Source organism: Ranitomeya variabilis, chromosome 6 (genome assembly GCF_051348905.1).
Source record: "Ranitomeya variabilis isolate aRanVar5 chromosome 6, aRanVar5.hap1, whole genome shotgun sequence".
NCBI lineage: Eukaryota > Metazoa > Chordata > Amphibia > Anura > Dendrobatidae > Ranitomeya > Ranitomeya variabilis.
In genome coordinates, this window is record NC_135237.1 from 278181952 (window position 1) to 278204106 (window position 22155).

At 44.3% G+C, this 22155-nt stretch overlaps 1 protein-coding gene across 1 annotated transcript in view; it reads right to left on the reverse strand.

The window, feature by feature from the left end:
* Nucleotides 1-22155, reverse strand: part of GABBR2 (gamma-aminobutyric acid type B receptor subunit 2) — a 1202616-nt gene that overhangs the window by 47608 nt on the left and 1132853 nt on the right. Inside the window, exon 17 of the mRNA XM_077269688.1 lies at nucleotides 15006-15135. Coding sequence (XP_077125803.1) covers nucleotides 15006-15135 — 130 coding nt within the window. The remainder of the gene's footprint in view (nucleotides 1-15005; nucleotides 15136-22155) is intronic.

The following is a 22155-nucleotide window of genomic DNA, read 5'->3' on the forward strand; positions in this document are numbered from 1 at the left end:
AGTGGATTGTTGTTGCCCTTGCCTATCCCGAAGAGGCCCTGGACGCACATCTCGATGGATTTTATTTCGGATCTTCCTGTTTCTCAGAAGATGTCTGTCATCTGGGTGGTGTGTGATCGTTTCTCTTAGATGGTCCATTTGGTTCCCCTGCCTAAGTTGCCTTCTTCTTCCGAGTTGGTTCCTCTGTTTTTTCAAAATGTGGTCCGTTTGCATGGTATTCCGGAGAATATCGTTTCTGACAGAGGTACCCAATTCGTGTCTAGATTTTGGCGAGCATTCTGTGCTAGGATGGGCATAGATTTGTCTTTCTCGTCTGCTTTCCATCCTCAGACTAATGGCCAGACCGAGCGGACGAATCAGACCTTGGAGACATATTTGAGGTGTTTTGTGTCTGCAGATCAGGATGATTGGGTTGCTTTTTTGCCTTTAGCGGAGTTTGCCCTCAATAATCGGGCCAGCTCTGCCACCTTGGTGTCTCCCTTTTTCTGTAATTCGGGGTTTCATCCTCGATTTTCTTCTGGTCAGGTGGAATCTTCGGATTGTCCTGGAGTGGATGCTGTGGTGGAGAGGTTGCATCAGATTTGGGGGCAGGTAGTGGACAATTTGAAGTTGTCCCAGGAGAAGACTCAGCTTTTTGCCAACCGCCGGCGTCGGGTTGGTCCTCGGCTTTGTGTTGGGGACTTGGTGTGGTTGTCTTCTCGTTTTGTCCCTATGAGGGTTTCTTCTCCCAAGTTTAAGCCTCGGTTCATCGGCCCGAACAAGATATTGGAGATTCTTAACCCTGTGTCCTTCCGTTTGGACCTCCCTGCATCTTTTTCTATTCATAATGTTTTTCATCGGTCATTATTGCGCAGGTATGAGGTACCGGTTGTGCCTTCCGTTGAGCCTCCTGCTCCGGTGTTGGTTGAGGGCGAGTTGGAGTACGTTGTGGAAAAAATCTTGGACTCCCGTGTTTCCAGACGGAAACTCCAGTATCTGGTCAAATGGAAGGGATACGGTCAGGAGGATAATTCTTGGGTGACTGCCTCTGATGTTCATGCCTCCGATTTGGTCCGTGCCTTTCATAGGGCTCATCCTGATCGCCCTGGTGGTTCTGGTGAGGGTTCGGTGCCCCCTCCTTGAGGGGGGGGTACTGTTGTGAAATTGGATTTTGGGCTCCCCCGGTGGCCACTGGTGGAATTGAACTGGTGTGCATCATCCTCTCTGTTCACCTGTTTCCATCAGGATGTGGGAGTCGCTATTTAGCCTTGCTCCTCTGTCACTTCCATGCCGGTCAACATTGTAATCAGAAGCCTTTCTGTGCATGTTCCTGCTGCTAGACAACTCCCAGCTAAGTTGGACTTTTGTCCTTGTTTGTTTTTGTATTTTGTTCCAGTTCACAGCTGTAGTTTCGTTTCTGTGTCTGGAAAGCTCTTGTGATCTGAAATTGCCACTCTGATGTTATGAGTTAATACTAGAGTCTTAAAGTAATTTCAGGATGGTGTTTTGATAGGGTTTTCAGCTGACCATGAAAGTGCCCTTTCTGTCTTCCTGCTATCTAGTAAGCGGACCTCAATTTTGCTAAACCTATTTTCATACTACGTTTGTCATTTCATCTAAAATCACCGCCAATATTTGTGGGGGCCTCTGTCTGCCTTTCGGGGAAATTTCTCTAGAGGTGAGCCAGGACTATATTTTCCTCTGCTAGGATTAGTTAGTCCTCCGGCCGGCGCTGGGCGTCTAGGGATAAAACGCAGGCTACGCTACCCGGCTACTGTTAGTTGTGCGGCAGGTTTAGTTCATGGTCAGTTTAGTTTCCATCCTTCCAAGAGCTAGTTCTTATGTTTGCTGGGCTATGTTCTCTTGCCATTGAGAACCATAACACAGAACGGGGCTAAAGGAGAAGTAAATGATGGTATATTAATTTTCTTATCAGACGCCATGGCGTGTTTGGTGAGCCCCTGATGTGCCTAAACAGTGGAAACCCATGAGAAGTGACCCAATTTTGGAAACTAGACCTCAAAGTAACTTATCTAGATGTGTGGTGAGCACTTTGAATCCCCAAATCCTTCACAGAAGGTTATAACTGTTGTGATCTCTGCTTTTGGGCTCCCTCCGGTGGTTGTAGGTGGTAATGCAGTTGTCCCTGAGTTGCAGTCCTGGTCAGGTGTATCTGCTGACTGCATTTCTGACTGGGGTATTTAGGCGTGCAGGATTCATTAGTCCTTGCCAGTTGTCCATGGTTGTTGGGAGGTTTTGGTCCTGGTTTGGTTCCATCTGCCTTCTGCCAAATCAGCAAAGATAAGTGTCTGGTTTTGTTTCTGTGGCACACATGCTGTGTGCTTAATAATTCTGTGCTATTCTTTGTTTTTTTGTCCAGCTTAGATTGTCAGTATTTTCTCAGTCTTGTTGGATTCTCTGGAGTGGCAGATATACATTCCATGTCTTTAGTTGATTGTGGAACTTTTTGTATTATCTGCTGTGGATATTTTTGGAAGGGTTTTAATACTGACCGCTTAGTATTCTGTCCTATCTTTCCCTATTTAGCTAGAGTGGCCTCTTTTGCTGAATCCTGTTTTCTGCCTGCGTGTGTCTTTTCTCTCCTACTCACAGTCAATATTCGTGGGGGGCTGCCTATCCTTTGGGGTTCTGCTCTGAGGCAAGGTAGTATTCCTATTTCCATCTATAGGGGTATTTAGTCCTCCGGCTGTGTCGAGGTGTCTAGGGTTTGTAAGGCACACCCCACGGCTTCTTCTAGTTGCGGTGTTAGTTTAGGTTTTGCGGTCAGTACAGTTTCCACCTACTCCAGAGAAAGTTCATGCGGCTCCAAAGTCACCGGATCATAACAGTACAACTGGCCCACTATGAGTTAAATGCATCTCAGAAGAAGGGAAGAAAGGTGTTGAGTCATTTTTTTTTCTCTGTAGTTTGCTTTGCCTTTTCTTCCCTCTTTTTCTCTGGGTGGCTAAGGAGTCTTGTGTTAGCATGGATGTTCAGGAATTAGCTTCTCGTGTAGACCAGCTTGCTGCTAGGGTTCAGGGAATTTCTGATTATATTGTTCAGACTCCTGTTTTAGAGCCGAAGATTCCTACTCCTGATTTGTTTTTTGGTGACAGGTCCAAATTTTTGAGTTTTAAAAACAACTGTAAACTGTTTTTTGCTTTGAGACCTCGATCCTCTGGGGATTCTATTCAGCAGGTTAAAATCATCATTTCCCTGCTGCGTGGTGATCCACAGGATTGGGCATTTTCCCTGGAATATGGGAACCCGGCTTTGCTTAATGTAGATTCCTTTTTTCAGGCTTTAGAACTATTATATGATGAACCTAATTCTGTGGATCAAGCGGAGAAGACCTTGTTGGCCCTATCTCAGGGTCAAGAGGTGGCAGAATTGTATTGTCAGAAATTTAGAAAATGGTCTGTGTTGACTAAATGGAATGATGATGCTTTGGCTGCAATTTTCAGAAAGGGTCTTTCTGAATCCGTTAAAGATGTTATGGTGGGGTTTCCCACGCCTGTCGGTCTGAGTGATTCTATGTCTTTGGCCATTCAGATTGAACGGCGCTTGCGGGAGCGCAGAACTGTGCGCGCTGTGGCGTTGTCCTCAGAGCAGAGTCCTGATCCAATGCAGTGTGATAGGATTCTGTCTAGGACAGAACGACAAGGACTCAGACATCAGAATAGGTTGTGTTATTATTGTGGCGACGCTTCTCATGTCATTTCAGTCTGCCCTAAATGGATAAAGAAGATCGCTAGTTCATTTACCATCAGTACTGTACAACCTAAATTTCTGTTATCGGTGTCCTTGATCTGCTCATTGTCATCATTTTCTGTCTTGGGGTTTGTGGATTCAGGTGCCGCTTTGAACTTAATGGACCTTGAGTTTGCCAGGCGTTGTGGTTTCCCCTTGCAGCCTTTGCAGAACCTTATTCCTTTAAGGGGCATTGATGCTACACCTTTGGCTAAAAATAAGCCCCAGTTTTGGACACAGGTGACAATGCGCATGGCGCCAGCCCATCAGGAAGATTGTCGATTTCTGGTATTGCATAATTTACATGATGCTATCGTGTTGGGTTTTCCATGGTTACAGGTACATAATCCTGTGTTGGATTGGAAGTCTATCTCTGTGACTAGTTGGGGTTGTCAGGGGGTTCATAATGATGTTCCTTTAATGTCCATCTCCTCTTCTTCCTCTTCCGAAATTCCAGAGTTTTTGTCTGATTTTCAGGATGTATTCGATGAGCCCAAGTCCAGTTCTCTTCCACCACACAGGGACTGTGATTGTGCTATTGATTTGATTCCAGGCTGTAAGTTTCCTAAGGGCCGACTCTTCAACCTGTCTGTGCCTGAACATACCGCTATGCGGAGTTATGTTAAGGAGTCTTTGGAGAAAGGGTATATTCGGCCATCTTCTTCACCGATAGGAGCGGGATTTTTTTTTGTTGCTAAGAAGGATGGCTCCTTGAGACCCTGTATTGATTATCGCCTCTTGAATAAGATCACGGTCAAGTTTCAATACCCTTTACCTTTGCTTTCCGATTTGTTTGCTAGGATTAAGGGGGCTAGTTGGTTTACGAAGATTGACCTTCGGGGGGCGTATAATCTTGTTCGTATTAAGCAGGGTGATGAATGGAAAACTGTGTTCAATACGCACGAAGGCCATTTTGAATACCTTGTGATGCCGTTCGGGCTCACTAATGCTCCATCTGTTTTTCAATCTTTCATGCATGATATCTTCCGGACTTATATTGATAAATTCTTGATTGTATATTTGGACAATATTTTGATTTTTTCTGATGATTGGGAGTCTCATGTGGAACAGGTCAGGATGGTATTTCAGATCCTTCGTGACAATGCTTTGTTTATGAAGGGGTCTAAGTGTCTCTTTGGGGTGCAGAAGGTTTCTTTTTTGGGTTTTATTTTTTCTCCTTCATCTATTGAAATGGATCCGGTTAAGGTTCAGGCCATTCATGATTGGATTCAACCCACGTCCGTAAAGAGCCTTCAGAAATTTTTGGGTTTTGCAAATTTTTATCGCCGTTTCATTGCTAACTTTTCCAGCGTGGTTAAACCCTTGACCGATTTGACGAAGAAAGGCGCTGATGTGGCGAATTGGTCCTCTGTGGCTGTTTCTGCCTTTCTGGAGCTTAAACGTCGATTTACTTCTGCTCCGGCGTTGCGCCAACCAGATGTTTCCCTTCCGTTTCAGGTTGAGATTGACGCTTCTGAGATTGGCGCAGGGGCCGTTTTGTCCCAGAGGGATCATGTTGGTTCCTTGATGAAACCGTGTGCATTCTTTTCCCGTAAATTTTCGCCTGCTGAACGCAATTATGATGTCGGCAATCGGGAGTTGTTGGCTATGAAGTGGGCATTTGAGGAGTGGCGACATTGGCTTGAGGGAGCTAAGCACCGTATTGTGGTCTTGACCGATCATAAGAATTTGATTTACCTCGAGTCTGCCAAGCGGCTGAATCCTAGACAGGCTCGATGGTCCTTGTTTTTTTCCCGTTTTGATTTTGTGGTCTCGTATCTTCCGGGTTCCAAGAGTATTAAGGCTGATGCCCTTTCTAGGAGTTTTTTGCCTGATTCTCCTGAGGTCCTTAAACCAGTCGGCATTCTGAAAGAAGGGGTGGTTCTTTCTGCTATTTCCCCTGATTTACGACGGGTTCTTCAGGAATTTCAGGCTGACAGACCTGATCGTTGTCCAGTGGGGAAACTGTTTGTTCCTGACAGATGGACTAGTAGAGTGATTTCTGAGGTTCACTGTTCTGTGTTGGCTGGTCATCCTGGTATTTTTGGTACCAGAGACTTGGTTGGTAGGTCCTTTTGGTGGCCTTCTTTATCACGTGATGTGCGTTCTTTTGTGCAGTCCTGTGGGACTTGTGCGTGGGCCAAGCCTTGTTGTTCCCGTGCTAGTGGGTTGCTTTTGCCATTGCCGGTCCCTGAGAGGCCCTGGACGCATATTTCTATGGATTTTATTTCTGATCTTCCGGTTTCCCAGAGGATGTCGGTTATCTGGGTTGTTTGTGACCGGTTTTCTAAGATGGTTCATTTGGTGCCTTTGCCTAAATTGCCTTCCTCTTCAGATTTAGTTTCGTTGTTTTTTCAGCATGTGGTTCATTTGCATGGTATTCCGGAGAATATTGTGTCTGACAGAGGTTCCCAGTTTGTTTCTAGGTTTTGGCGGGCCATTTGTGCTAGGCTGGGCATTGATTTATCTTTTTCCTCGGCATTTCATCCTCAGACAAATGGCCAAACCGAGCGAACTAATCAGACCTTGGAGACTTATTTGAGATGCTTTGTGTCTGCTGATCAGGATGATTGGGTAGCCTTTTTGCCGTTGGCCAAGTTTGCCCTTAATAATCGGGCTAGTTCGGCTACTTTGGTTTCGCCTTTTTTTTGTAATTTTGGTTTTCATCCTCGTTTTTCTTCTGGGCAGGTTGAGCCTTCTGACTGTCCTGGTGTGGATTCAGTGGTCGACAGGTTGCAGCAGATTTGGGCTCATGTGGTGGACAATTTGGTGTTGTCTCAGGAGGAGGCTCAACGTTTTGCTAACCGTCATCGGTGTGTTGGTTCCCGGCTTCAGGTTGGGGATCTGGTCTGGTTGTCTTCCCGTCATGTTCCTATGAAGGTTTCTTCTCCTAAGTTTAAGCCTCGGTTTATTGGTCCTTATAGGATTTCTGGGATTATTAATCCGGTGTCTTTTCGATTGGCGTTTCCGGCCTCTTTTGCTATCCATAATGTCTTCCATAGATCTTTATTGCGGAAATATGTGGTACCCGTTGTTCCCTCTGTTGATCCTCCGGCCCCTGTGTTGGTTGATGGGGAGTTGGAGTATGTGGTTGAGAAGGTTTTGGATTCTCGTTTTTCGAGGCGGAGGCTTCAGTATCTTGTCAAATGGAAGGGTTATGGCCAGGAGGATAATTCTTGGGTTTTTGCCTCTCATGTCCATGCTGCTGATTTGGTTCATGCTTTTCATCTGGCTCATCCTGATCGGCCTGGGGGCTCTGGTGAGGGTTCGGTGACCCCTCCTCAAGGGGGGGTACTGTTGTGAATTCTGCTTTTGGGCTCCCTCCGGTGGTTGTAGGTGGTAATGCAGTTGTCCCTGAGTTGCAGTCCTGGTCAGGTGTATCTGCTGATTGCAGTTCTGACTGGGGTATTTAGGCGTGCAGGATTCATTAGTCCTTGCCAGTTGTCCATGGTTGTTGGGAGGTTTTGGTCCTGGTTTGGTTCCATCTGCCTTCTGCCAAATCAGCAAAGATAAGTGTCTGGTTTTGTTTCTGTGGCACACATGCTGTGTGCTTAATAATTCTGTGCTATTCAGTGTTTTTTTGTCCAGCTTAGATTGTCAGTATTTTCTCAGTCTTGTTGGATTCTCTGGAGTGGCAGATATACATTCCATGTCTTTAGTTGATTGTGGAACTTTTTGTATTATCTGCTGTGGATATTTTTGGAAGGGTTTTAATACTGACCGCTTAATATTCTGTCCTATCTTTCCCTATTTAGCTAGAGTGGCCTCTTTTGCTGAATCCTGTTTTCTGCCTGCGTGTCTTTCCTCTCCTACTCACAGTCAATATTCGTGGGGGGCTTCCTATCCTTTGGGGTTCTGCTCTGAGGCAAGGTAGTATTCCTATTTCCATCTATAGGGGTATTTAGTCCTCCGGCTGTGTCGAGGTGTCTAGGGTTTTTTAGGCACACCCCACGGCTACTTCTAGTTGCGGTGTTAGTTTAGGTTTTGCGGTCAGTACAGTTTCCACCTACTCCAGAGAAAGTTCATGCGGCTCCAAAGTCACCGGATCATAACATATAACGTAAAGCCGTGAAAATGAAATATCATATTTTTTTCACAAAAATGATATTTTCGTCCCCAATTTTATTTTCTCAAGAGTAACAGGAGAAATTGGACAGCATAACCCCCATAAGTGACTTCATTTTACAAACTACACCTCTCAATGAATTCATCTAGGGGTGCAGTGATCATATTGACACCATGGATGTGTCACAGAATTTTATACCATTGGGAAGTGAAGACAGAATAACTACACTTTTACCATCAAAATGTTGTTTTAGACAAAGATTTTACATTTTCACACAAGAAGTGGGTAAAAATGGCACCAAAATTTGTCCCACAATTTCTACTGAACGTGGCAAGACACCTTATGTGGCTGTACAGTACTACTTAGCCATACGGAGAGACTCAGGAGGAACGGAGCGCTATTTGTCTATTCAAGTGAATGGGTCTGTGCACATGTTTCCACGGACTGTGTGCCCATGGACAAAACATGCTGACATGTCCGTTTTTAATGTCAGCACGGGCCGCAAAACATCCTGCACATGCGCACACGCATTTCTCACATGGATGTCACCCATGTGACCTGATTCGGGGAAGACGCATTACAGTAAGCGCTGTTCCCCGGCGCTGGGTGCTGAACATGGCTCTCATCATTCTCCCCTGCTCTGTTGGCTATCAGCGCGAGCAGGGGAGAATGATGAGAGTTACATTTAAAGTGATAAAAGAGACAGCAGGCGGTGGCTGATGGGACTATATCTCCCATCAGCCTACCCTTGCTACTGCTAATAACAGTGACAGCAGGAGCAACTGGTGGGGGTATTCATCAGCTACAGCCCGCGCTATAAATAAATAAATGAAAATAATGACATGGGTTCCGCTGTATTTTCTATAACCAGCCAGGCAAAACTCAGCTTTCAGCTTCAGCAAGGTTGGTTATCAAGAATAGAGGGGTCCCCACGCTGTTTTTTAAATTTATTTAAATAAATAATTTTAAAAAATGGTGTAGGGTCCCCCCCATTTTTGACAACCAGCCTTGCTAAAAGCTCACAGCTGGGGGCTGGTATTCTCAGGCTGGTAAGGGTACCGTCACACAGTGCCATTTTCATCGCTACGACGGCACGATCCGTGACGTTGCAGCGTTGTATGATTATCGCTCCAGCGTCGTAGACTGCGGTCACACTTTGCAATCACGGCGCTGGAGCGATGCTGAAGTCCCCGGGTAACCAGGGTAAACATCGGGTTACTAAGCGCAGGGCCGCACTTAGTAACCCGATGTTTACCCTGGTTACCAGTGTAAACGTAAAAAAACAAACAGTACATACTCACATTCCGGTGTCTGTCCCCCGGCGTTCTGCTTCTCTGCACTGTGTAAGCACCATAGCCGGAAAGCAGAGCGGTGACGTCACCGCTGTGCTCGCTTTCCGGCCGGCCGGCGCTCACAGTGCAGAGAAGCTGAGACGCCGGAGGACAGACACCGGAATGTAAGTATGTACTGTTTGGTTTTTTTACGTTTACGCTGGTAACCAGGGTAAACATCGGGTTACTAAGCACGGCCCTGCGCTTAGTAACCCGATGTTTACCCTGGTTACAAGCGAACACATCGCTGGATCGCTGTCACACACAACGATCCAGCGATGTCAGCGGGTGATCAAGCGATGAAAGAAAGTTCCAAACGATCTGCTACGACGTACGATTCTCAGCGTGATGTCTGATCGCAGTAGCGTGTCAGACACAACGATATCGTAACGATATCGCTAGAACGTCACGAATCGTGCCGTCGTAGCGATGAAAATGGCACTGTGTGACGGTACCCTAAGGGGCCATGGATATTGACGTTCTCCAGCCTAAAAAAAGCAGCCCGCAGCTGCCCAGAAAAAGCACATCTATTAGATGCGACCATTCTGGAGCTATGCCCGACTCTTCCCACTTGCCCTGTAGCCATTTTTAGCCAAAATATACAAAAAATTTAAATAGTAATCAGTGTTGATGCTCTTATTTTTTCACTAAAATGTCAGCCATAACCAAACTGAAAAATGCTAATAAGTTTGAAAGATAAATAATACCTCAGTATTAACCCCTTCATGACCCAGCCTATTTTGGCCTTAATGACCTTGCCGTTTTTTGCAATTCTGACCAGTGTCCCTTTATGAGGTAATAACTCGGGAACGCTTCAACGGATTGTAGCGATTCTGAGATTGTTTTTTCGTGACATATTGGGCTTCATGTTAGTGGTAAATTTAGGTCGATAATTTCTGCGTTTATTTGTGAAAAAAATGGAAATTTGGCGAAAATTTTGAAAATTTTGTAATTTTCACATTTTGAATTTTCATTCTGTTAAAACAGAGAGTTATGTGACACAAAATAGTTAATAAATAACATTTACCACATGTTTACTTTACATCAGCACAATTTTGGAAACAACATTTTTTTTTGCTAGGAAGTTATAAGGGTTAAAATTTGACCAGTGATTTCTCATTTTTACAACAAAATTTACAAAACCATTTTTTTTAGGGACCACCTCACATTTGAAGTCAATTTGAGGGTTCTATATGGCTGAAAATACCCAAAAGTGACACCATTCTAAAAACTGCACCCCTCAAGGTGCTCAAAACCACATTCAAGAAGTTTATTAACCCTTCAGGTGTTTCACAGCAGCAGAAGCAACATGGAAGGAAAAAATGAACATTTAACTTTTTAGTCACAAAAATGATCTTTTAGCAACAATTTTTTTATTTTCCCAAGGGTAAAAGGAGAAACTGGACCACGAACGTTGTTGTCCAATTTGTTCTGAGTACGCTGATACCTCATATGTGGGGGTAAACCACTGTTTGGGCGCACGGCAGAACTCGGAAGGGAAGGAGCGCCATTTGACTTTTTGAATGAAAAATTGGCTCCAATCTTTAGCGGACACCATGTCGCGTTTGGAGAGCCCCCGTGTGCCTAAACATTGGAGCTCCCCCACAAGTGACCCCATTTTGGAAACTAGACCCCCCAAGGAACTTATCTAGAAGCATAGTGAGCACTTTAAACCCCCAGGTGCTTCACAAATCGATCCGTAAAAATGAAAAAGTACTTTTTTTCACAAAAAAAATATTTTAGCCTCAATTTTTTAATTTTCACATGGGCAACAGGATAAAATGGATCCTAAAATTTGTTGGGCAATTTCTCCTGAGTACACTGATACCTCACATGTGGGGGTAAACCACTGTTTGGGCACATGGTAAGTCTCGGAAGGGAAGGAGCGCAATTTGACTTTTTGAATGAAAAATTATCTCCATCGTTAGCGGACACCATGTCGCGTTTGGAGAGCCCCTGTGTGACTAAACATTGGAGCTTCCCCACAAGTGACCCCATTTTGGAAAGGAGACCCCCCAAGGAACTTATCTAGATGCATAGTGAGCACTTTAAACCCTCAGGTGCTTCAAAAATTGATCCGTAAAAATGAAAAAGTACTTTTTTTTCACAAAAAAATTCTTTTAGCCTCAATTTTTTAATTTTCACATGGGCAACAGGATAAAATGGATCCTAAAATTTGTTGGGCAATTTCTCCTGAGTACGCCGATACCTCATATGTGGGGGTAAACCACTGTTTGGGCGCATGGCAAGGCTCGGAAGGGAAGGCGCGCCATTTGACTTTTTGAATGGAAAAGTAGCTCCAATCGTTAGCGGACACCATGTCGCGTTTGGAGAGCCCCTGTGTGCCTAAACATTGGAGCTCCCCCACAAGTGACCCCATTTTGGAAACTAGACCCCCCAAGGAACTTATCTAGATGCATAGTGAGCACTTTAAACCAACAAGTGCTTCACAGAAGTTTATAACGCAGAGCCATGAAAATAAAAAATATTTTTTCTTTTCTCAAAAAAATTTTTTTAGCCCTGAATTTTTTATTTTTCCAAGGGTAACAGGGGAAATTTGACCCCAATAGTTGTTGTCCAGTTTCTCCTGAGTACGCTGATACCCCATATGTGGGGGTAAACCACTGCTTGGGCACACGTCGGGGTTCAGAAGGGAAGTAGTGACGTTTTGAAATGCAGACTTTGATGGAATGCTCTGCGGGCGTCACGTTGCGTTTGCAGAGCCCCTGATGTGCCTAAACAGTAGAAACCCCCCACAAGTGACCCCATTTTGGAAACTAAACCCCCAAGGGAACTTATCTAGATGTGTGGTGAGCACTTTGAACCTCTAAGTGCTTCACAGAAGTTTATAACGCAGAGCCGTGAAAATAATAAATACGTTTTCTTTCCTCAAAAAATTTTTTTTAGCCCTGATTTTTTTTATTTTCCCAAGGGTAACAGGAGAAATTTGACCCCAAGAGTTGTTGTCCAGTTTCTCCTGAGTACGGTGATACCCCATATGTGGGGGTAAACCACTGTTTGGGCACATGCCGGAGCTCGGAAGTGAAGTAGTGACGTTTTGAAATGCAGACTTTGATGGAATGCTCTGCGGGCATCACGTTGCGTTTGCAGAGCCCCTGATGTGCCTAAACAGTAGAAACTCCCCACAAGTGACCCCATTTTGGAAACTAAACCCCCAAGGGAACTTATCTAGATGTGTGGTTAGCACTTTGAACCCCCAAGTGCTTCACAGAAGTTTATAACGCAGAGCCGTGAAAATAAAAAATCATTTTTCTTTCCTCAAAAATAATTTTTTAGCCCGCAATTTTTTATTTTCCCAAGGGTTACAGGAGAAATTGGACCCCAAAAGTTGTTGATCAGTTTCTCCTGAGTACGCTGGTACCCCATATGTGGGGGTAAAGCACTGTTTGGGCACACGTCGGGGCTCGGAAGGGAGAGAGCACCATTTTACTTTTTCAACGCAAGATTGGCTGGAATCAATGGTGGCGCCGTGTCGCGTTTGGAGACCCCCTGATGTGCCTAAAAAGTGGAAACCCCTCAATTCTACCTCCAACACTAACCCCAACACACCCCTAACTCTAATCCCAACCCTAACCACAACCCTAACCCCAACACACCCCTAACCCTAGTCTTACCCCTAATTCCAACCCTAAGGCTATGTGCTCACGTTGCGGATTTATGTGGATTTTTCTGCAGTTTTTGAAAAATCTGCAGGTAAAACGCACTGCGCTTTACCTGCGGATTTACCGCGGATTTCCAGTGTTTTTTGTGTGGATTTCACTTGCGGATTCCTATTATGGAGCAGGTGTAAAACGCTGCGGAATTGCACAAAGAATTGACATGCTGCGGAAAATACAACGCAGCGTTTCCGCGCTGTATTTTCCGCACCATGGGCACAGCGGATTTGGTTTTCCATAGGTTTACGTGGTACTGTAAACGTGATGGAAAACTGATACGAATCCGCAGCGACCAATCCGCTGCGGATCCGCAGCCAAATCCGCACCGTGTGCACATAGCCTAATTCTAACCCTAATTCTAACCCTAAGTGCAACCCTAGCCCTAAGTGCAACCCTAGCCCTAAGTGCAACCCTAAGTGCAACCCTAGCCCTAAGTGCAACCCTAAGTGCAACCCTAGCCCTAAGTGCAACCCTAAGTGCAACCCTAAGTGCAACCCTAAGTGCAACCCTAGCCCTAAGTGCAACCCTAAGTGCAACCCTAAGTGCAACCCTAAGTGCAACCCTAGCCCTAAGTGCAACCCTAAGTGCAACCCTAAGTGCAACCCTAAGTGCAACCCTAGCCCTAAGTGCAACCCTAAGTGCAACCCTAAGTGCAACCCTAAGTGCAACCCTAGCCCTAAGTGCAACCCTAGCCCTAAGTGCAACCCTAGCCCTAAGTGCAACCCTAAGTGCAACCCTAAGTGCAACCCTAGCCCTAAGTGCAACCCTAAGTGCAATCCTAAGTGCAACCCTAGCCCTAAGTGCAACCCTAAGTGCAACCCTAAGTGCAACCCTAGCCCTAAGTGCAACCCTAAGTGCAACCCTAAGTGCAACCCTAAGTGCAACCCTAGCCCTAAGTGCAACCCTAGCCCTAAGTGCAACCCTAAGTGCAACCCTAAGTGCAACCCTAAGTGCAACCCTAGCCCTAAGTGCAACCCTAAGTGCAATCCTAAGTGCAACCCTAGCCCTAAGTGCAACCCTAAGTGCAACCCTAAGTGCAACCCTAGCCCTAAGTGCAACCCTAAGTGCAACCCTAAGTGCAACCCTAAGTGCAACCCTAGCCCTAAGTGCAACCCTAGCCCTAAGTGCAACCCTAAGTGCAACCCTAAGTGCAACCCTAGCCCTAAGTGCAACCCTAAGTGCAACCCTAAGTGCAACCCTAACTGCAACCCTACCCCTAACCCTAACCCTACCCCTAACCCTACCCCTAACCCTAATGGAAAAACTAAAATAATTATATTTTCTGTATTTTATTATTATCCCTACCTATGGGGGTGATAAAGGGGGTGATTTATTTACTATTTTTTTTATTTTGATCGCTGTGATAGAACTTATCACAGCGACCAAAATGTGCAGGAACGAATCTGCCGGCTGTCAGATTCGGCGGGCGTACTGCTCATGCGCCCGCCATTTTCCAAGATGGCGGCGCCCATGAAGCAGACGGCCGGACACCGGGAGGGACATCGGAGCTAGGTAAGTATGGGGGGGTGGGACCGGAACACGGGGGGGGGATCGGAGGACCTGGGGAGCGGACAGGAGGACCGGGGGAGCCGACAGGAGGGAGGAGGGGAGCGGAACGGACATCGGGGCAAAAAGGACGACTGGGGGGGCGATCGGTGGGCTGGGGTGGGGGCAGATCGGGGTCTCCAGCCATGGCAGATGCTATTGCAGCATCGGCCATGGCTGGATTGTAATATTTCACCATTTTCATAGGTGAAATATTACAAATCGCTCTGATTGGCAGTTTCACTTTCAACAGCCAATCAGAGCGATCGTAGCCACGGGGGGGTTAAGCCACCCCCCCTGGGCTGAAGTACCACTCCCCCTCTCCCTGCAGATCGGGTAAAATAGGAGTTAACCCCTTCACCCGATCTGCAGGGACGCGATCATTCTGTGACACAGCATATGCGTCACAGGTCGGGAAGGCACCGACTTTCATGACGCATACGCTGTGTCACAGGTCGGGAAGGGGTTAAGCTTCGATTTTGCTCTAACTTCTGATTTACTAATACGTTATCATTTTTAGGTGCAAATCAAATGAAAGTTTTTTTTTCTAAAATAAAATTTGGTTTCGATAACAGTCTTTTCACAGTTGCACAATCACATTAGTCTTACCTGTAATCCAACTCAGGATATGAAAATGATTTTTCATTATTATTTTACCTTTGTTTTCTGTGAAGTTTCGTATACTGAGTATATCATTCAGATCCTGGTAGTGGTTCTGTTTGATGTAGGTTGTTTTCTCTGGAGTATCTTGAAGTTGCATTGTCACCTCCTCAAGATCTTTGTCCAGCTGTAAATGTAGAAATAAAAAAGAAGGATTTTGTAAATAAATATGCTTAATTATAAAATGGACTTACAAAATATGATAGAATACAGGTGATGATAAAGTAATAGAAACAATCTAAATTAGACAAGAAAATTGCATGTCGGTCATATTTTGGCTAAGTGCATGTATGGTACATAAGAGGTAAATCTGAAGTTGTTAATGGCATATTATATCAATTGGTTTGTGAATTTTTACCCTCTGGTAACAAAATGTTTTGTAATGAATGAAAAATGATAAAGCATAATAACAAAGTACTGACTACAATAAAAAACACTTGAAATACTAAAGGCCCAGGTTTCATAAAAATCATTTGACGAAGATCTCAATAGGGAATATAAAAATAACATTTTCAGTTAGCAAAGTTATCCATAAAAAAAGAGTTGATGCTGACATCAAAGTTACAAATAAAGAAATGTTAAAATGAAAAAAAATCAGCTGTCAATCCTTTAAAAAATTACAATGGTAATGTAATTGTATAGGACAAAGGAAAGACTGAGTTTTTAAATGCACACACTTTTCAACTGTGTTCACGTGTGAGCTATTGATATGAATCCAAAGGGACCAACTCCTCAGGACTGGTGTCGCACCAGCTCGTGATATGCCAGTGTTGACAGAGGCGCACACCACTATTTAGTGCACTGAGACGGAAATGTTACTGTAGTCGGAGACTAGCGTAGAATTTCTGTTGTAAAAAATGCAATTTTTGATTAAGATTTGATTAATTTGATGGATGGTGTAGTCATGCCCCTGGCAAAATTGGTGGAGCAAACCCAAACTGGTATTAAAATGACTTTTTTTTGCAAATCCACATTGAGCAAAAGCTTTGTGCTTTATCAAAGATTTTACTCTACTTTTTTAGAGTAAAAGATTTTAATGAATCGGCCCTATAGACTTTCTATTAAGCCTATACAGCAAGTATATAAGCGCACTCGTGCAGGAGCTGAGTCTCTGCCTCCTGAGCTCAATGCTATTGCTTGCTGAGTCTGAACAGTCTCTTGAGCAATCGCTGGAGTTTGAGGAACTAACCCGCACATATCTGCTAATCATTTCAGTACCTACAGCGCATTAAAACAATTTGTTAAAATGTATTACATTTTAAGGGCTCATACTCACCTGCGAGAAACTCGCATGAGTCTCGCACGTCAATACCCTGCGCTGCTGCCGGCAGTCAGGAGTGGAGCGTGCAGCTGCATGTATTCCTATGTGGCCGCACACTCTGATCTGAGTGGCGAGTTCAGTGATGGGTATTTACGTGCAAGACTCATCCGAGTTTCTCGCAGGTGAGTATGAGCCCTAAAGAGTAATTACATTTCAATTTTTTTTTATAATTTTGTCCAACATTGAAAAGTTATGAAACTTTTGGGTGACTAATAAATAGTGCTGCTGGCTATATGCATGGATGGTTTAGGCTCACCAGTGACCATAGCATACCTCTGTTCTGTCTCACAGAGGATATACTAAGAACATGGTCACACACAGCTGCTCAGTTGCACACAAACTGTATTAATGGGATTTGCAGAAATGCATGCATGTGATGGAGCACTGACCACATTCAGACATATGAAACTCATTTTCAGGTACAAGATGTTACAATTCATTATGGGATTTATGGCAGCTCTGGTTCTGCTGCAATTTAAATGTTTTTTTTTTTTTCATTTTGATCCAGCAAGAGTTAATGTCAGTCTCTTGCTGGCAGCTTCTTTTAATCTGGTTAGGTGATGTTGTTTGGTGACTACTCCCACCATTCTTTAAATAGTCACATGACCCATAAGCTGACTGTCGGTAATAGAGTTATTCTATGCAGACCAGCCTGAAGGTAGGAGCTCTCTTGTGTCGGTGGTGTTGCTGCTCCTGTGGGAATTTGGATTCCTGGTGCCATTTTCTATGCTGCTTTGGAGCTTATCGGCAGAGCCTGAAGCTGAATATTTATTCCTTTATCTTTGTCTGTTGTGCGTTTGTTACTTCCCATGTATTTTGTCCATCTGCAGTGGCGAGGCTAGCGTCCTTGCTGGCCAGTGTACTAGCCAGGGTATATTGAGGTGACAATCAGGGACTAGGTACATAACAGTGGCAGGAGGAAGGACCCACATAGGGCATTAGGGGAGCTTAGGGACAGGCACAGGTTGGTGTCAGGTGGTGTTCCATCTCTCGCTCCCTACTATTAGGGCCTTCCTCTCCCTTTTCCATTGTGTCATATTTGTATCCTGTGTCTTCCGCCATACTTACCCGTGTCCAAGTGTGACATTATTACCGACCATACCATTTTCCGCAGACCCTATGGCTCAAGCGGAGGCTTTTGCACGCCTGATTCATACCCACATTGATGAGGTTACCGAGTTGTGGTCTCAGATGGTGCAGCAGTTTCAGCTTTTGTCTGAGTTCTTGGTCTCGGTTTATTTAAAAAACACAGGGGAAGTGACAAATGTGGGACAGACAAAGATAAAGAAATAAATAGTCAGCTTCAGGCTTTGCTGCTAACCTCCAAAGCAGCATAGAAAACCGCACCAGAAATCCGAATTCCCACAGCAGCAACAACACCACCAACACAAGAGAGCTCCTACCTCCAAGCTGGTCTACATAGAATATATTTATTACCAACGATCAGCTGATGTGACTATTTAAAGGAAGGTGGGAGTGGTTACCAGCCAACATCAGCTGACCAGCCTAAAAGAATCTGCCAGCAAGAGACTGACATTAAGTCTTGCTGTACCAAAAGGAAAAAACAACATTTAAATTACGGAATAACCAGAGCTGCCACGAATCCCTTAATGAATCGTGACACAAAAAATGTCTATTTCAAATCTGCAGTGTACCCTGATATACCTAATAGGGAATATGTGTATGAGGCAAAAAGAAATATCTGCTGTTTTGTGCACAATTCATTTTGTTGAAAAACCTGGGGATGATATTAAAAATTTAACGTAGTTCGTGGCCCTATATTACATTTGGGTCCATCATTTGCTCATAAACAGTAACTCAGTAAAGTTGGTGTTAAAAACAAAATGCTGATGTAAAATGTACATGCAATGCATAGGCTCACATGGCTATAGCATCAGGTATCATAGATGCCATAGAAACAACTACTTTGACTAATACTGGCACATAAAAAAGGATCTCTAATTAAAGGGATTGTCCAGTCTAAAAATAGAAGTCTGCAGTCACTCAGTGTAACTGCAGACTTATGAATCTTCCAGTGCATGCGAGGATTCACTGTTTTCTGAGCAGGGAACACTGGTGATGTATGCGTTATACATACTTCCGGGCAGAAGTCGTCTAGTGGACTGTACAAATGTATGGAAAGAGGCCGAGCCCACTAGACCTGCATACGTACCCACGGGTCCCAGCTCAGAAACCGTTGAATCCCCGCAGCACACAGTGCGTGCATTGGGGGGGATTTATAAGCCTTCAGTCACTCAGAGTGACAGAATACTTATCAATTTAGACTGGACTACCCCTTTAATATTACCATATTAGTTCCATACTCATACACTGAAACAGTGGCGTTCAGTGCCTGGGTGTTATGTTGCTACTCTCTCCCAAAAACAGCTCCTGATCCTCTATATGAGAGCTCCTGCTGCACAATTTTATTAGAAGAAGTCAATTTTACTCCCAACACTATTCTGCTGACGTAGTGTTAAGATCTTTATTAAGCTCTTATACTGGAGCCTTTTGCCAAGTTTCAGAGTTAAAATACTGTAGGACTTTGATTTTCCTTGCTGACAGGTATGTGTGTTCAATAATGCATGACACTGCATTCTTTAAGTTCCTGTAAGAGGTGTCATCAGTAGTTTCTATCAAACCAAGTTCTGCATGATTACCTCACAACTAACATGCCATCAGGACCAGCAGGAGCTGTTTCATACAGAATATTTTCGACTTATAGTTAACTTCTGCAGAGCTGTAAGCCTGACAGGTAAATCCTGAATTTGTATAAATGTGCTTTCCACCTGATAGCTTGGTTATCCTGTTCAACATTAATGTTCCAGTCGCCCTCAGTACAATGAAATTTACCAATGTTCTTGTCACATAATGTAGATGGCTAAATTTAGACTCACAATTAAGAAAACATATACAGTATTGAAGTATATTTGCCCATACTAAGGAGCCCTGAGCTCCATTTTCCCCTTATATGCTTTAGCATCATTTCCCTATAAAAACTAACAACCCGTTTCCCATTTTTGGGGGGATGAAAATACATGTTACCATAAATATTTAATGGGGCCTTCTTTATCTAATCTACAAAAACACTACCTTTTGGCTGAAATATCACAATTGGCTGCAACTATAGGTATCCTCTTTGACTCTCTTTAGCCACCTCTCTAGATTATCTGCAGTCGTTTGAATCTCTGATTTTCATCAACTTCTCCATTGCCCTCATCTCCCTGCCTCAGGACTCATGCAGATGTCTGTTTTCTCATATGCATTCTAGCTCTGTTTCTCAAGGATATAAATTGTGCTAGTTATAGTCTATAGGGCTGTTCACATGTCCGGGTAATTTTGTGAGGTGAGTAGTCCATACAAAATCATGGAGACATGTCTGATTTTGATCAAAGTTTTTTCAATCAAGTTTTCCAATGTATATCTACTTTTACACTTTTTCGGCATCCATGATTATCCTATATACAGGTGCTCCTAGCAAAATTAGAATATCATCAAAAAGTTAATTTACGGTATTTCACTTCTTCAATACAAAAAGTGAAACTCATATATTATATAGAGTCATTACAAAGTGATCTATTTCAATTGTTTATTTCTGTTAATGTTGATGATTAAGGCTTACAGCCAACGAAAACCCAAAAGTCATTATCTCAGTAAATAAGAAAGCTTTATAGCACCAGCTTGAAAAATTATTTTAAAATACGAAATGTTAGCCTACTGAAATGTATGTTCAGTAAAAGCACTCAATACTTGGTTGGGGCTCCTTTTGCATCAATTATTGCATCAATGTGGCTTTGCATGGAGGTGATCAGCCTGTGGCACTGCTGAGGTGTTATGGATGCCCAAATTGCTTTGATAGCAGCCTTCAGTTCATCTGCATTGTTGGATTTGGTGTCTCATCTTCCTCTTGACAACACCCCATAGATTCTCTATGGGGTTAAGGTCAGGTTTGTTTGCTGGACAATCCAGCACAGTGATACTGTTGTTTTTAAACCAGGTATTGGTACTTTTGGCAGTATGGACAGGTGCCAAGTCCTGCTGGAGAATGACATTACCATCTCCAAAAAGCTTGTCGGCAGAAGGAAGCATGAAGTGTTAGGACTGGTGGAACGCACCAAGTAAATAGTGAGATGTTATTAGGTGCGTTCGCAGTCCGGGGTCCACTGTGCAGGAGAAAACCTGCTGCTAGCAAATGGCAGCGTTATATGGCGGTGGAAGCGAACTCTGTTAAATCACAGCGCCAGTAAGAGATTAACTGCAATAATAGTTTTGAGCACAAGAGTGCGAGCTGTGCCGTACTGGTGAATGCCACCAACCACCCAGGCTTGGGCTAAGAAAGCGCTCTAATGGCGCATGGTACCGTACTGGTGGTCACAGCAGTAGACGCTGTTGTGTGTAATAATGCTGACAGTTCAGCAGGGCGCTAGATAGCAGCCATACACCATATGCGAACAGTCATACAATAGGGAAGGGATATTTAAGAACGACTTGCACTCATCAACACACACACGTATACAAATGTACACTAGCGCATGGCCGTGCGGTCATGCGAACCTTTTATAGCTGCAGCATGTACAGGACCTTCCCAAAAGGACCAATGGGAGGCTGCCGCAGAAGTTGAGCACCTTCAGGACCTTCCTGGAGGACCAATGGGATCTGCTGCAGTATCTGAGCATGTGACCCTCGATCTCTAATGGGAGATCTTGCCCTGGGCATGCTCAGAAGCGGAAAAGCAGGACTTAGTCCCAAAAGCATCTTCTCGCCACTGCCCAGCACTGGCTTTAATGGCAGAAGCTGGAAAAGCATCAGTAACCTTTTGCACAGAGTAAGACTGAGCAAGATGCTGGGACCGACGTCTCCGCTGAGCAGGCTCCACTGCAGCAGAAGAAGAATGGGAGACCGCAGTGGAGATGGCCTGAGATTCCCCCTGTGCAGAGGCGGGAACTCGACCCCTAACATGAAGTGCTCTAAAATTTCCTGGTAGGTGGCTGCACTGACTTTGGTCTTGATAAAACACAATGGACCTACACCAGCACCCCAAACCATCACTGATTGTGGAATCATCACACTATACCTCAAGCAGAGTGGATTGTGTGCCTCTCCACTCTTCCTTCAGACCTGGGACCGTGATTTCCAAATGAAATGCAAAATGTACTTTCATCTGAAAACAACAACTTGGACCACTGAGCAACAGTGCAGTTCTTTTTCTCCTTGGCCCAGGAAAGATGCTTCTGACTGTCTATTGGTCATGAGTGGCTTGACACAAGTAATGCGACACTTGTAGCACATGTCTTGGATACATCTGTGTGTGGTGGCTGTTGAAGCAATTACTCCAGCAGCAGTCCACTCCTTGTGAATCTCTGCCAAATTTTTGAATGGCCTTTTCTTAACAATCCTTTCAAGGCTGTAGTTTTCCCGGTTGCTTGTGCACCTTTTTCTACCACACTTTTTCCTTCCACTCAACTTTCCATTAATATGCTTGGATACAGCACTCTGTGAGCAGCCAGCTTCTTTAGCAATGACCTGTTGTGGCTTACCCTAATTGTGGAGTGTGTCAATGTCTGCTGTTGTGAACTCTGTTTCCGGGCTCCCTCCTGTGGTCATGAGTGGTTCTGTGTGAGTTCTCTCTTTGGGCTCCTCCTGGTGGCTCTTTTTGTTATTTTGCAGGTTTCTGGCAGGATCAGCTGTCTCGTCATCTGCTAGTTAGGTTTCCTATTTAATCCACCTGGTCCTTCATTCCTTGCCTGTTGCCGTTGTATTCAGTGCTATTCTGATTGCTCCTGTCTACATCCGTTATCAGTCTCTCCAAGAGAAGCTAAGTTCTGT